The sequence below is a fragment of the Rhea pennata genome, chromosome 17, assembly GCF_028389875.1.
Source record: "Rhea pennata isolate bPtePen1 chromosome 17, bPtePen1.pri, whole genome shotgun sequence".
Classification (NCBI taxonomy): Eukaryota; Metazoa; Chordata; class Aves; order Rheiformes; family Rheidae; genus Rhea; species Rhea pennata.
This window is the reverse complement of record NC_084679.1, coordinates 8,389,025-8,405,161: the sequence shown is the minus strand read 5'-3', so window position 1 is coordinate 8,405,161 and position 16,137 is coordinate 8,389,025. Positions and strand designations below refer to the sequence as shown.

At 43.0% G+C, this 16,137-nt stretch overlaps 1 protein-coding gene across 16 annotated transcripts in view; it reads right to left on the bottom strand.

Annotated features, from left to right (window-relative positions):
* FBRSL1 (fibrosin like 1) overlaps positions 1–16,137 on the bottom strand; it is a 548,288-nt gene that overhangs the window by 288,117 nt on the left and 244,034 nt on the right. For 15 of the 16 annotated variants that reach the window (XM_062590526.1, XM_062590518.1, XM_062590519.1 and 12 more), the window contains exons 3-4: positions 13,031–13,132; positions 1,992–2,027 (exon numbers count right to left, since the gene is read on the bottom strand). In XM_062590526.1, the coding sequence (XP_062446510.1) occupies positions 1,992–2,027; positions 13,031–13,132 (138 nt within the window). The remainder of the gene's footprint in view (positions 1–1,991; positions 2,028–13,030; positions 13,133–16,137) is intronic. The other variant, XM_062590522.1, reaches the window with a different exon arrangement.

Genomic DNA, 16,137 nt, shown 5'->3' with positions numbered 1-16,137 from the left:
ACAGAAAAGGAGCTAACTTCTTAGAACTATTTATTTGAGAGACAAAAGTAAATTTCTTAGTAGCCAGCAGGGGAGGAAAACAGTCCAAAGATTTATCAGCTTAGGGACTCTAAAAAGAATTCTTCAGCCTTTTTCCATTAAGATTTTGAAACAAATGCTATAGCCAGTGGGAAACTGTTTAATTCCCAAACCACGCCCTAAGTCATAAAATTTGTGAAGATGTTGCATTATTATTTATGTGGCGCCAAGGGCAAGCACGGGATTTTACAGACAAATAGAAGATATGGCATCTGCCTTTAGAAGTTTAGGTGAATCCAGCTGTTTGTGCGTATGGGGAGCAGTGCTCAACTGCTTTGCAAGCATACATTTGAAACTGTGCTGGAGTAAACGGTTTTCATCAGGAGAGGAATTAAGTAATGATACTCACCTGGGATGTGGGAAACGTTTTGATAGCAGGATACTTATGAGATGCATGTCATTATTGTCTAAAATTTTGTGACATCATTTTGTAAAGCTTTCAGATCTTTTCCAGCAATAAGTTATTTTGTAATGGCTTTGTGATTCAAATACACTCAGTGTTGCATTATGAACTTCTGATAACAATGTGTATGATAGTATCATGTGACAGTATGAAATCAGACAAACTATAACCTGCCAAACAATTTCTTCTCTGTGGCCAAACAGCACTAGGTAGGAGCTCTCAGGTTCCACCACACAACTCCAAACATACAACATAAATTATTGAAAGAAAATCATTCTTACAGTTATTGCTGGGTCTCTACATCAACTTCACGTAGTATATAAAAATCTACCCTTGTTCTAATCTACTATCAGAAGTGAGCAGTTATAATTCTTGGTAAGAAATGTATTTTTTGATCATTCACCTAGATGACAAAGCTTTATCGTGGTGGAGCTTGCAAAAACAGCGACTATTGACAATAAGTACAGGCAGGAATTGTTAAATGGATTAGACAGTCTCATTCAGATTTGCATACAAGAGAAGTGCACAGAGTCACCTACAACCTTTACACTAGTAATCAGGGAATAGTGACTTACTGGCTCAACGGACTGGGCATCATCACAGACATCTACACACTGTACATTTGTTATGAGAGTCAGACATAATGGGATTCCAGGAGTTTTCACATTGACGCTACTAAGCCACTCACACCCTCTCTTATTTCTTACATTAATCTGTACAGCATCATCTATGTGCCTGCTTTCTCAGACAGCTGAGCAGCACAAAGGTACTCAAATGTTCAGATAATTATATAGCCTCTATATGAAGACATGTCATTGTACATATGAATAAAGCACATGTGAATAGAAATGGTCAATTAAACATCACCGTGACATAGCATACACGTGCAAATGTGTCCTGGCACTCTAACATCAGCCCTACAACACTTCTTATACCTATGATGCTCTTGTTTGGAAGAGACAAGACAAGCAACATCACCATCCTCTGAAAATGAGTGAATTTTCCCTATAACAACGTCTTACAACTCAGAGTTTGCAAACGGGAGGATATTGACTTTTTGCTGAGACTAGCAAAGGGTCACAGTTCGTTCTAAAATCCAATAATTTTGTCTTTCATCATTTTATGTAACACAAATAAAAAACTACGTATGGGGTTGGATGAGGTGGAAGGAGGCATCTCCCACCAATGTTGAAAACTCTCCCCACTTGTGTCTTTTAATCCCCAGGAAAGGACTATCTACTAGCTGAAAGCCACTTCCCCAAAACACCACCAAAATCCTCTCTCTCTAAGGGTAAAATTAAATCCAAGAAGTCCCTAAACAGACTGCTTAATGCTCTGTAATGCCAGCATTGTCCCTGGCCAGGTGCAAGGCAGTTCTGTACTCTAAGCCTATTTTTTTTTCCTTTTTTATGTTTGTATTTCTTTTGTGTCAGTGGATATGCAACAGGTAGTATAAACCTCTGCAATCAACATCAACAGAAGTGAAAGAATTAGCTGTAAAATGACTTACGGAGTAGCCTCTTCCTGAAAGCGATTGAGCAGAACTCTGTGGGAGGAAACAATATGCCACAGTAAGTAATGCAAGAGATTCTCTGTAATGTAAGATAAGAATCATTTTGAGATTCCCTCCCCCAGCCCAATAGTCCTCTGGGGAAAACTTCACAACCAGAGCTCCTCAAATTATTTTCTGACATTCTGCATGCTGTCACAGGAGTAACAGCAAAAGAGCATTTCCAGGTGATGGCTCCAGGGTGGTTTCAGACAAGGTTTCATAAACTACAGCAGGGTTTCAACAGCACCTTCCAACTAAGGTAAAAGCTTTCAACGTGGGATACATCTTCACAGAAACAGAGACTCAAGAACGCATTTAAGTATGCATTTTAAACCATCCCTCTTCAGTACATAACTGCAGCTTCCAAGGAACATAACACACATACAAAGATGCTCTCCTCAATCAGGGTTGGACATTTTTTGCCTCATGGACTCGAACCTGCAGTCACGTAGCCGTATATCCCACTTTCCATTCCCCTCTATGCATTCATGAACCTCCAGCCTTCATTGCTGCAGTATTTCTCTCTGACAGCTCTATCCAAAACAACAATAGCAGCAAAGCACTAATTTATCATCTCTCAGAGCTTTACTAAGTAGTCTGTCCCTTTTGAGCAAGTTAAATTACATTGTTTACTTTTGCTCCTTGTTGAATCTCCTCCTGCTCCTTTCTCTCTCTAGAATTTCTTTACCTACTTCAGATGCTGCCAAATCATTTGATTATTTTCACTTTCATTATATTTTTCCCAGTGACTTGGATCTTTTTCCTGTGTTTAACACCCAATACTGCTGAGCTGCCAGTTTTGGCTCTTTCAGAAGCAGCTAAATTCTGCAGGCCAATTTCCAAGTGTGATTTAAAATCATGATGCCCTCACCAGATGATTTTATTGAAAAAGAATTGAGCCTTATCTATCCAGTTTCCAAGACTGGTGTTCTAATGAACACCAAAGCTTGAACACAAATGCCAAATTGTTCCAGGTTGATCTTGAGGATTGTTTGTCTTTCTGCAGCAGCGCCAAAAGTTGCTAAATCACTACAACAGCACAGCTCCCCCAAAGCAGTGGATGCAAACTGATTGCAGGCTACTGCAAGCACTTTTAATTTCCCACCAGTAAGATAACAGTTCCTCTGTATCACCAACTTTCAAACATACTGATCAGAAGATGCCTAGATACATTTGGAAACCTTTCCTCAGAAACTCTTGCACTCAAAGAAACACAATTCTTTTGCCTCATCCCATGCACACCCTGTGCCACTGCCTCGTTAATGCCCTAAACACCAGAGAAGCAACTTGCCAGTCAACCGCCCATGGAGAAGTTTCCAAAATGAGGAAGAGACAACAGCAATGTCCTGCAACTGGGCAAGCACGTTGCTGGAGGAGAGAAGGCCCTCCAGCAGCCTGACCATCAACCCTCACTGCCTGGTAGAGCGTGCCAGAAGGAAGGAAAGCTGAGACACATCGGCTTGCAGCTAATGTGTGACCAGATGCCAGTTCCCACCACATGGTGCTGCCCACACCTCCTACCCAGTCTCAAAGAAGCTTGGGAGATCTCTGTTCAGTGGGGAAAAGAAAGCTTTCACAGGGAAGTCTGCAACAGTAATAACAAATTACATCACTTATAGTGCTTAACCTTCAGCCTCTTGAATATTACACACTGATTTGGCCTCTGCCTCCAAACACTACAAAAAGGTAGGGAGTTATTTATAAACCTTTTTAATGTAAACCACCTCAAAATAAATGAAGTGAAGGGCAGTAGCACTTATCTCTTCTTTGAGATATTAAGATAAATCCCTGCCTCCACTTAAATGCTAAAAAAAAAAAAAAAAAACCCAAACTCCATAGAATTCACCACATTGTATAGGAAAAAGATTAACAACAATACTCCGCTATCTAGTCAAGTATGTTGAACAGCTGCTATCTATATATGCAATTATCTGTTCTGACACTTTTGATAGCTTGATCAGGCAGTTTACCTAAAGTACACAGAGAAACGAGGACAGGATAAATTATCTCCTCTGAGAAGTAGGAGGAGGAAGGGAGAAAGGGCAGCATTTTCCCCTCTTCCTCCCAGTCGTTCAGTTCTAACACAAAGACTGACAAAGACTAAAAAATTGCAAATAATGACCAAGAACAAAAACAGGAGGTTTCATTAAAAGCTCCTCCTTGGGGGAAATGACCTCTTAAGAGTTTTCACTTTAATGCTGTTATTTTCCATTTTTGAGACTTGCAGATCCCCAAAATATTTTCCAGAGACAGAGCAGAACCCTGGACAACAAATTCAAACATGCTAACAATAGATCCACTTTTCTTATCTAAGTTTCAGGGTTCTAAGATCTCCAAGAATCCTAGGAGTCTGTAGACCACCAATTTAAAACCACTGAGTAGAAAAGAATGGAAACAATTGCTGAATAACGTGTTATATAAGAAATAATTGCAATTAAATGGCAATTTACTCTGGCATTTTTCACGCTTAAGAACTTCTCTCACCCTTACAATTTTAACACTAAATTTCTGGAAATCAGGGGGAAAACAATCCTTTTCCCGATATTTTTACTGCACATATGAAGCTAGTAACTGGTGAGTACTTTGGATTCACCTCTTAAAATTCTTTCCAAGACTTAGATTCATGAAAAACAATGCCCTATGCTCTACACAGGTCTTTGCATGCACTTTTTCTGTGCATCTAACACAAGCCTCCATGGCTTCCTATGCATTGTGGGCTCTTTAAGAGAATCTATACCAAACTGCCAAATGTAGCAACTTTGAAGGCTGCAGTAAGTATCTGCTATGAGTGCCAAAGCAAAACAGTTTGTGTGCAACTGTGATGGATGTTCCTAAAAAGGAAATCTTCTGGGGTTGATACAGACATAGCTCAATCCGTATATCTTTACATAAAGATCAAATAATACGGAAAGTAATCAATAGGGGCTGCAACATAAGGAATCTTAGTGGAAGTTTAACTTGGCACCTACCCAAGCTAGAAGAAACCTTCTCTGACTATGAATGAGTGCTTGTCTAGCAAGAGCACTTACAAGGGCAAGTCTCCAGCTGGAACAACTTTTGCAGACTCCTTTACCTATGGGACAGGAGTGCTGACATGGAGAGCTATTGGGAAAGTCTTAGTCTCAAAATAGTTTACTTGCCATTCCTATTTTAGTCAACTTTCTCCTCTGGAGGCATCTCAGTGGCCAGGTATGGTGGCACCTAGCAGCAGTACACTGACACAGGGCCATCCTCACCAGCACGGCACCCACCTTGTAGCTCTGGTCCACCTGAGCCTACAATCCGAAGTGGCTCTTACAGAGCGAGGCTTTAACTCGGGCACCAAAGCAGGTTCAGTTTGGCCTCCATAGATTAGACTGAAGAAAGCATCACAGGCAGGAAAGATGTGGCCAAACACACAACTCCAAACCAGATGATCGCAACCCTGCCTGGCCCACCGTCCCCAGACAAACGCACGCCGCTGGCTTATCATGCCCTGCCCTCAGGCCTGCACAACACAGCACTGCTGAAGAAAGAGGGTGTGCAGCAAGAGATGCCCATGCAACCCTGATGATGCCTGTGCAGAATGGGCGGCCAGCGGAAACGGTCCGCGAGCCCTCCCGCGAGGCAGCTGCAGCGAGCGCCCTGCCCGCTCAACCACCAGCTTTGGCGCCTCCTCAGCACTGTCAGGAATACCTCAAATTTCTCAGGGAGTCTGTTACTCGTTAGGGGCAAAACAAGTGTGGTCTGTGCATTTAATGACGCAGAAGTGGAACTACAGTGCTAGATGGCATTTATGCATAAAGATAAATGGGTTATAATATTTTGCAGATGATGTGCTGTTTTACAGTTAAAGATTCTTGGTTCCTTTTAAGCCCAAGGTTAAAAACAAAACCAGAGAGCATAGAAAAGACATTTCGGTTACATCACGGAGTGAATTATTTCTATCCTGGGATAGCTTTTGTGTTAATTACGCTGGATGAAAAAAAAAAACAAAACAAAACAAAACAAAAAAACACATCCCCACATCTCTGGCAACAAATACAAAATCTTATTGTTGAAAAACTATGCTATCCCCCTCCCAATGTCCTTGAGACCTTAAGCTACACCGCAATTTTACTTAAAAGATTTCTTACTTTATTCCTTATAAACACCATGATTGTAATTTAGAAAAGAAAATCACAACAAAAATCTTGCCAATAACCTTCAGCAGGTTTTATAAGATCATCTGTTAAATTGACGGAGAGAGTTATTTCCCTTTCATAAATAAAAGTATGGCCCTCCACTGAGTTCTCCTGGAGTAAAAGAAACCAAGGCACTGTCCACTCAGTTTCTTAAAGCCACTGGCGATTTTTTGAAATAGAAAGACAGAATGAGGAGGGGTTTAAAATCTAAGAATAATCTGTATAACAGGACACCTTGAGTCAAATCCTCCCTTTCAAGGTTTTAACTCTTACATCCTTGAGGCCTGCCTTAATCATAAAGCGATTTAATGGCAGTACGACTACAAAATCAGCTCATTTTTCACATTCACCCCCTTCATTAAAAGCCCCGAACTGAGATACTTCAGAAACGTCAAGAGTTCATTGCAACTTTTCTGAAAGGTACCACTTTTGTTGGCTAAAGTCAAAAGTATACTGATTAGCTGTACAATATTCTGTTGTTGAAATAGCTTTTCTGGGCAAACAGCTATTGCTCCAGAAAAGAACCTCCTAGTACTATTCTTATTTCCGTCTCCACTTGTACAGAGATTAGATCGAGACACAAGGAAGCAAGTATGTTTACCAGTCTATCTGGTCATTTAAAGAACATTCAACAATAGAATAATACAAGCTTTGTTTTGATTACTAGAGAAATCTAGTATTTCCTTCTCAAAGAATATCCTTTACAAAACTTGTCTGTCTTTAGATGAGAGGGCAGTGGGAAGGAGGGAGAAAACGGGCATGGGCAAAAAATACCCCGGACTTTAACAAGGAGAATCTTAATGCAGTTAATTTCTGCAGTCACATCCCTGTCTGTTAATACAATGAGCTCAACTGACTTGCCAAAGGTCACACAGTGCATCTGATCTTCACTTAGAAACTAATACCCAACAAGATAACCATAATACACATTTCGATGTCATGCAAAACTTGAATGATGTCCCATCTTCAATTATTTTATTATGGTGGATAAACAAAGGGGGTTATGCTTAGAGATCTTGCAGAACAGATTTTTTAAAAAACAGTTCAGTAAGTTGTAAGACTACGCAAGTTCTAACCACCTCTAAGTGGCTTTATAAGCTAAAGAAACTGAAACAGCTTCCAAACAAGAGGACATTTAGATTCCCAGAGTAGACAGTCATGGAGAGCAGAAGGAAATAGTTGCTGGCTAGCAGTCAACAAACCATCTTTCACATACAGTAAGCTGGGTAACAATGTGAAAAGACTCTGAATTTCCGAAATTTGCAGCATGTGCACAAGTACTGCTCCCATTCAAACCATCTTTCTTTGCACGAGCTTTCCCAAAGCCTCCTCCAGATTCCTCCGTCTTGCCAGCTATGCTCCACTACCCAAAGCTTCATACAAGTCATGGCAACTTTTCTCATAATTTCTGTTGCAGAGGTTTTCATGAAAGCATTCGGTATTTTGAGGGACCCAGACAGCTGTACATAGCACATTGCCCAGATCAACGCGACCTGAAGGTTTCGAGGATCTTATATATGTATTATTATTCAAACCAGTTTCCTAAGACTCATGGTTTGATGGGGAGTCTTAAAACTATCCTGTTGTTAGCTTTATACCACTAAGTTCTAGATTGCTCTTATTCAATTCTTTTCTCTTCACTCCTTGTGTTCACACCCAGTGACCAGCTTGAGGAGTTTTGCAATCCCTAAACCAACCATCTACACGTTCATAAGCAGAGAGATCTTTATGTGTGTGTGTGCACTCACACATTCTGCACTCTTCCCTGATATACTCAGAGAGGTAAGGAAACGCACAAATGTAGATGGTCGTGTTTTTTCCAGCTGCTATGAAGTCTTCCCAAAGCAGAGCTCTACTAAATACTGATTAAACGGGTAAAGCCCTTCCACCATCCTGCTTAGAGGCTTCATGCAGCTTTGCTGATGGAGTCCACTCTTGACCCATGCTGTGCCCTCTGCTCCTGACTGCTCTGACCTTGCCACAATGCTGGCAGTGTATCTCAGAGCTGATTTACAATTCTCCTGGCTATCCAAAAAAAACATCGCTGCTATCACAGCAGCCTCCAGAAGTCTAACTGGAGATCAGACTTGAGTGCGTTACACTTGGCAAAGGACAGCACGTGCCCTGAGTGTTTGCAGTCCACACGCAGCTATCACAAGCTTCCCCAAAACTCCTTCAGTGTGCCACCTTTACTCAGTAACATCACTCGCTATTGCACCGAGGTTTTCCTGACCTTAAACATGCCAAGCTATTCTGTTCCACTGTTGCCCAACCCAGAGCAGAGATCAGGCGTCTCACGTGTGCCAAAGATTGTAAAGTGGATAAATAAGCAGCAGTGGCATGACTGTGGTCCTATTCTCACTTCAAAGGCTCATTTGATCATGCACCTGAAAAGCGACTTCAGCCTTGGGCACACATCATGGGTCTGCAGTCTTGTATCCAGCCGCTGCTTTAGTCCCCTTGTCCCAGCAGGAAAAGCACAGTACAGAAAATAGGAGGGAAGAAGAGACAGTGACTGTGATGGCACACAAAGAAGAGCAGATCACAGTGAACTGTTTGAATTAGAAATCACAGGAGTTATTTTGTATTCATCTACCAGAGAGAGAATTTTATATCTACGCTATACAATATGCTAAACACTTATCAAAGAACATTTAGAGACAGGAAAATCTCCGCATTTCCTAAAAGGCTGCTTTCTGTTTATTACATTTAAAGAAAAACAAACAAACAGGAATAGGATGATGGAAAATTAGAAAAGATAGCCTGGGGGTTGGGAGATGAGAGAAAAAGTGCTGAACAACTTAGCAGCAGCGCTCCCTGGTTTTTTCCCACAGCTGAAGACAATTCCTTGAAAAGGAGAGTTTTGACTCTTAAGTGGCCAGCACCTCTTGCACCATATTTCCTAATCAGTGAGTATTTATGGTCGATATTTTATATTTCCAATTTCCCCCTAAGGGCTCATGAGAAAGCAGCACACCTGCCAACCTTTTCAGCTGGGCCAATAATTGCCAATTTGCTCTTTGCCTTAGTATATCACTCAATTTAGCCCTGGCTGTGCCCTGCATACATCCTCATTCATCTCTGTGCCCCCATGACAATTAGAGTGTTAGCTTCAGCTAACTAGGGCAACTATTCTACTAGGGTTGGAAGACAATTATTAGTCTATTTTCCCATCTTGTGGCAACAAAATTGAGAATCCATGACAATTACATTCAGCAATTCTGCACTCTGCCGCCTGCTCCCCCTCCTTGCCCCCACCTTCCGAATATTTCAAATTATCACAGCTCTACTACCACATTCAAATTTTCCATGTTCGCAGGGAGTGAGGGTTCTATTTAAATGATAATGAGGGACGATCCATTCAATTTAGTGAGGGAAAAAATCCATTAAAAAGCAGGCAGTTCTTAAGCTGATGGGTCAGGAAAAAGATAAAACCCTTTTTTTAAAAGCCATTGTACAAGGCTCTGTGTGGATTTTTTGGACTGTTCAGGACATCAGAAAAGATTAGGACAATTACGGAACATGGGAAAAAACAAAACAAAATGCCCAAATCTTCCACTTTTACTTGGGTCAATACAACAAAACAGCAAAACGGCTTATCTACCTCTTAATTCTCTGGTAACTTCCAATTACCTCACTATGAAAGACCACAGAGGAAAATCGTGTTTTGGAAAAAGGCTGCTGACTTGATATTGGTTGTAGAGGACCCTGAGAGTACAGGCGTAACAGGGACTTTAGCTTTATAATGAATTTTAAGAGAATTTCACATCAACATTGAACATTAACAAGTAGTAAATTCCCATTTCCTTTTGCCCTCACTACACAATCCCTTGGGCAAACCCGGGTTAAAACTTCTTTGGTTTTCTGCTTGTAAGGTCCATCAGCTGAAGGACAAGACCAGCCTCAACAAATCAAACCTCTGCAGCCAGAGATGATTTCACTAGATCGTAATAAGCACTTTTTTCCCAGTGACCCATAATAAATGGCCCTCAGTGTAATGTCTGGAGAGACGTACTATACAACACAGATGACTGCTGTTTTGCTATGACGCTCCTACCCCACAGAATTTCCATTATGCCAAGGACCGAAGCAAAACACGCTGTATTTTGTTGCGGATGAGCTGATGGCTACGCGCATACTTGCGTGCGTGCATGTGCAAGACGCAATCAATCATTTGCTTCAGTTTTCTTTAGAGTGCAATTATTTCACGACAGACCGGGCCACCTCTTGCCTTCATGGTCCATTAGAGACTAATGACATGCATTAATGTAAATAAAGAACAACTTACTGGCATCACATTGAGTAAGTCACCTCAAGAAACAAATCACCAAGAGGAACTAAGCTGTTCAGAATAGCGCCTTCTCAAGGGAGGCCTACAATGAAGCCGGAGGGAGGACTCCACTGTTCCTACGGTAGCAATATCGAACGTTAGAGCCGACGCTTTTGTACACATTTCCCCACACACCTGGGAAGTGCGTGAAGGGGCTCAGGTGCCTCCAGAGGCAGCCCAGCCATCTGCAAGAAAAGTGGCCACCCCAGGACGCTCGTGTGGTCGGACTGCAACTTGTAATCACTAGCCACACTGAAAAATCATTTCTGCCTTCCCTTTACACATCCTTACTGCCTGATGGGTTTTTACATCCTCAGAGCGCCACACGTAAGGGGTTGAATCAGTTCGCTCACACACCGTCTATCAAGGTGGCTTGCGAGGAAACAGAGCCACAGAGCAACGCAAGGACGAGTCACAGGCTGGGCAGTAAAATCCTGCGCGACTTGACACGCAAGCGCATGCCGCCGTTTTCTCCCCCTCTCCTGCTCCCTTGCTACAAAAAGTCTGAAGCTTTACTTCTTCGCACACAAATTGGGAAAACCAGCTGATTGCACCAGGGGGACTTTCTAAGACTTTCTGACAGTCACTAAATAGACTACAGAACATTTACTAGTATGTGAAGAAGCGTTATACGTAATTAAAGCTAAATTGCACTCATCAAATAATGAACAAAGTGCATTCCATGATTCATGAGCCTTACTTTTCAAACCGTTTAATTAGTAATTTGAAAAATTCTCATTTGCAGTGGGTTGCCAGGTCATTAGAGCAACCTCAGCAGAGCTCCACAGTGTGCCCTGGCCTTCAGGCAGTGCCTCTGTGTCCCTGTTGACCAGGAAGAGAAGAGTGCCTACTTCCCACTGAACGCAGGGCTGAACAACTCACTTTGAAGATTTGGAGGGTATTAGGCACTCCAGCTCCATTCCTACAGGCTCAGCCTGTGACTTGTGGTCAAAGCAAAGGATGAGAAAAAGCTTTAAGTGCATTGGCTTAATGAGAAAAGTCTCCAAGACCACTTAATGCTTTGACCTAAGCTAATCATCAAGTCTGAATGTTACTCCTCTCCTGGACCCCACATCATGGTGCAGCAATTCTGCTAGTGGCCCCTGTCACATACCTGTCGCAAGTGGCCAAGGGGAAGGAAAACAGAACCTCACAAATACACGTATAAATAATTGAGACCACTGCTGTCTAACAGCGCAGCCACGGACACCCCGCGCAGAAAGGTGGTTTGTCCGAAAGGGATCTTCCCCACTCCCACCCCCCTGCGGCTGGCTGCGGATCCGTAATCCTGGAAGCAGATCACAGGACATGTTATTTTTCTCTTCCTCCCACTGTGTAGGCTGTTTACAGCGCCCCATTCGCACTCAAAACATGTAGAGAGAATTTTCCCCCGTCACATTTCCCTGTCAGAGCTGTCAAGCTGAATCCCGCTTTAATCTGCCAAAAGCACTTTTCTGCTGACATTTTTAATAAATACTTTCAGCTTTTAAACACATTTGTGGGAGCCATTTTTCCCCCTTTTTCTCCCTTCTCCTCCTGTAGAATGGGCTCTGAAAGCCTTAATAGCAAATACATTACACTTATCAAAGGCTTCCCCCCCTCTTCCTTTTGCATCCTGAAGCGGAGGTAGTGTTTTCAATTTTAAAGCTAAATTAACTGTCCAATTGAATTTAGCTGGTGTGAGCCGTTTTCTGTGACAGGTTTTAGTTATGAAGCATATTTTACATTAATAGAACTCAACATGAAAACCACTCGCTCTGGGATTTCAGTGGCTTGCCATTGAAATGGCAAATTTAATATTTCAGACATGCTCGTGCCAGCGTTTGATTATTGTTCTTCATTTAAATCTCTCCTAACGGGAAAGGTCCTAATTAGTAAAAAATCATGTTTTAATGAAGGCGAAATGCTAATTGCTAACACAAAAAGCCTTCATATAAAATTATCCCAGCACTGCCATTGATTTCTTGGTGACTCAAAAGCCCATTTGTGTGTTTACACACTAAGGCACCGTTTGCTTTTGTTTTATCATAACATTTCACTCAACATACTATCACATTTCCTGAGAGAAAGACAGCTCTCTCCCCCAAAATCTTTCATATCTTGGAGGCAGGAAGCAAAAAATAAGATGAACTGTCTTTGCACCCAAAGTACGTTATTATGTGCACTAGCTAAAACCAAAAACACTGTAAAAAGCTTTTTAACACAACTTCCTTAAAAAAACAAAACAAAACACCAAGCCATTTCTCCCTGAGGAATAACAATTCCATTTTGTTTTCCCATCTCTGATCTTTTGCTTATCATATTATTTGCACCATGATTATAGTGTTTGCAAGGCAGCTCAACCACTTATGCCGTAACACTCAATCATGACATAAAAAAAAAAAAAAAAGTTATTACACAGTGACCTCTGGATGCCAACGTTTGTTCAGCAAGATTTATGAAAAGCCATGTCAGCAGCGGGAATTGCTGCGACGACGCGATGCTCTCTCCTGAGTGGTACTTACATCACTGAGCCGGTCCCTGGAGCTGCTCCGCTGCGAGCTTGTGGCCTCCCTGATGCTGTCCTCCTCGCTATTTCTGCCACTTCTGCTTGTGGGGACCTTCATCTAGAGGGAGAAGAAGGGGGGGGGGAAAAAGTGGGTTTTCAAGCACTGCTCTGGCACCTGTTCCCGAGGCCGCTGGCGGCAGCTCGCTGAGCGTTTCACTCCTGCGTGCACGGCGCCGTGGAGAGGATGCTTGCGGGCGCACTGAAGATGTGCTCGACCACGCGCCTCCCTACTCCCGGCCCCTAACGCACAAGCAAACGGGGGGCCGTGGCACGCCTGATGCGCGGAGGGAAGCGCCCTGCGCCACCGCTACCCCTCGGCGCAGATGCCCGTGCCGCGGCCGGGGCCCCCGTGCTCCGGGCAGGCTGCAGGCGCTGCGCGGGGGAGCCGAGGCACCGCTGCGGGCTCAGAAAGCCTGAGGCATCCCTGAAAACCTAACGCAGGCGCTCGGCACTCATCGCTCCCGCTCCAGCACGAGCTTGTTCGAAGTCGGTGTTTGGAGATGTGCCTCGGTGCCAAGCCCGGCACCAGCCCCGAGAGCTCCAGATCTGCACAACGGCCAGCGGCCGACACACGGCAGGTTCACAGGCCTAAAAGCTTGCTTAAGCTTGGTTATGCGCCAAATTTGAAGAACACGATGACCAACTCTTACAGCCAAGGCCGGTTCCCTCACCATTAAATCCCCCTTATTCCTCTGCACGAAGGTTGGCTTGTATTGGCACACAGGACACTACGTCCGAGGTGACACTGTGGGAAATCACAGCAACTTTCAGCTCACATCCGCAGAGTGTTGCAGGGGGAGGAGGAGAACAGGATAGATCTGTCATTCACAGCTTCATTCACAGGCTCATTTACTAACAAATTATTCTGTTAATTCCCTAGTGAAATATTGGGTGGAAAGAAACGTTTAATTTATTAATAGGTTCTATTCATATCAGTTTGGTTCCATTTAAATTACGCTATTTAAAATGTCGGCTTGTACAAATTGGTACTTCTAATAGCAATAAAATCCCCTTGTTTCTTGCTGTCCTACTTCAAGGCAGTCTCCAGCTCGGGAGATGGAAGGATTTGCTCATCGTGCTCGGACACAACCCTGGCACACTCAGACAGCTCTGGCGCTTGGCGCCACGAGGAACGGTTTTCGAGGAACCCAGTCTAGTCTGGCACGTACAGCCTTGCATAGGCACACATACTGATGGACAGCATTATGCCCATGTTCAAGCAATAATACATTTATCCTTAAAGTCCTTACTCTGCATGTCTTCCAGCCACCTGACACCTCATCAATACAACTTTTTTCCAAAGGAAAAGACACTGAAGCACCTGAATTATATACTTGCTTGTAGCCACCTATTCACACAAGGACCTCTTCTTGGCATCGGTGGCCTGTCTCACTCGTTGTAAGCCACTTGTTCAATATACTGGGCCACCTGCAAACTTTTATCACGAGTGATTTTTCATCTTTGCTCCGTAGCAAAAGGTTACAATAACATAATGACGAGAGGTAATCCCTGCTGGGATCTGCCTGAAACCCTCCCAACCAGCGGCAACTCTGCATTTGCAGCAGCAGCGCCAATCATTAAGGCAGGTTACAATCCACTCGCGATGCATCGTGTTGCACCTGCATCCTTCAGTTTCCTTAATGAAAGGCCAACAACGTCAAGCACAGAAATCTAACCGTATTACATCAATACCGTGACCATCACTAAGTTTTGAAATCGATGCATCAATAAGCCATTTTGAAAAGCTCTTTTTTTAAATACCTAACATGACTGACAATCACTTATTTTATCCTCCTTTTGTTTTGTATTAACCGATTTTGTTTTCAGCTCTTGCCTAGGATTCATGCCAAACCAATAGGGTTTTACTCAATTTACATATTACATATAAAAAAATATAGATACACATCTATATAAATACATATATTTAGGCACATGAGCTTCCTTCAGCCATCAGGATCTTCCTATACTCACTTGAAAATTCATTTTGCTGGTGTAAAGTCATTAGCGAGTTCTTTGGAAACTCCTGCATGCAGGCATTCCAACCTGCTAATTTTAAATTAGCATCCAGATATAGTAGCTACTGTTACCACTATCTTTGGTTTTCACTGAAGATGGAACTATTTAATCATTACAGGACACAACTACTATTTCCCTAGTACATAAATACCTGTTGAACTCTCTGCCTATCAGATTTCTGATCCGTAATGCTATTGCTTCCAGCCAGCGCTGGACGAAAGCTTGTCAAAACTTACACTTTTGACCTAAACAACTCTCAAACAGAAACAAATTAAAGGGAAAATAAATTACACCATTCCAAATCCTTTAACCTTCCCAAGCTCAAATGCTCACCCAAGCTGTTCACCAGGGCTGAACTGCCAGCTGTTTAAAGTTAGCAGACTTACCAACCTGCTAGCAGATTCCAAGCTCTTGCTCTTTTTCCCGAGTTACAGAATGCTCCCGACACCACCTGTTTCTTTTCTCCAAATTTCATTAAAGGGAAACTACACCTACTCACACGGTAACAAATTGAGACAATTTGACCTGACAAGGTCTTGCACGGGCAAGCAAATTAGAAGCATCACTGCTGCCATTAACCTTTCCAAGTAAATATCAATTATTAAACTTGCTGCACTACCTCTGTCCCCAGTTTGCTGCTGTGAATTAAGAGGGTCATCAGCCTTTTTGACAGATCTTGTTCATTTACACCTGCTGCCTGCCAGCAGGGGAGCCCGCACACCCACTGCCAGAGCGCTGAGCCAAGCTGCCTTAATTCATCAGTAATTACCCTAATGAGCCACATGCAGGACCCAACGAGGAGGACAAGTTGTTTTGCTAAATGGATGCAGTGGTTTCCTGGGCACTCTCCGCAGCCCGGGGTAGTAGCAAACCGGTCAAAAGCTTGTTTCGTGGAGTTGCTTGTGGCTTCCCTGCGTGATTTCTAGTAGTTTTCTCTGGGTGTTTTCGCTCGACTTGCAGAAATTGCTCCCGACCGTGTTCCCGATGGAGCTTCGCTCCCCCCCACCCCGGGAAGGCTATTGCTTGCTCAGCTCCCGGCACTGCGAT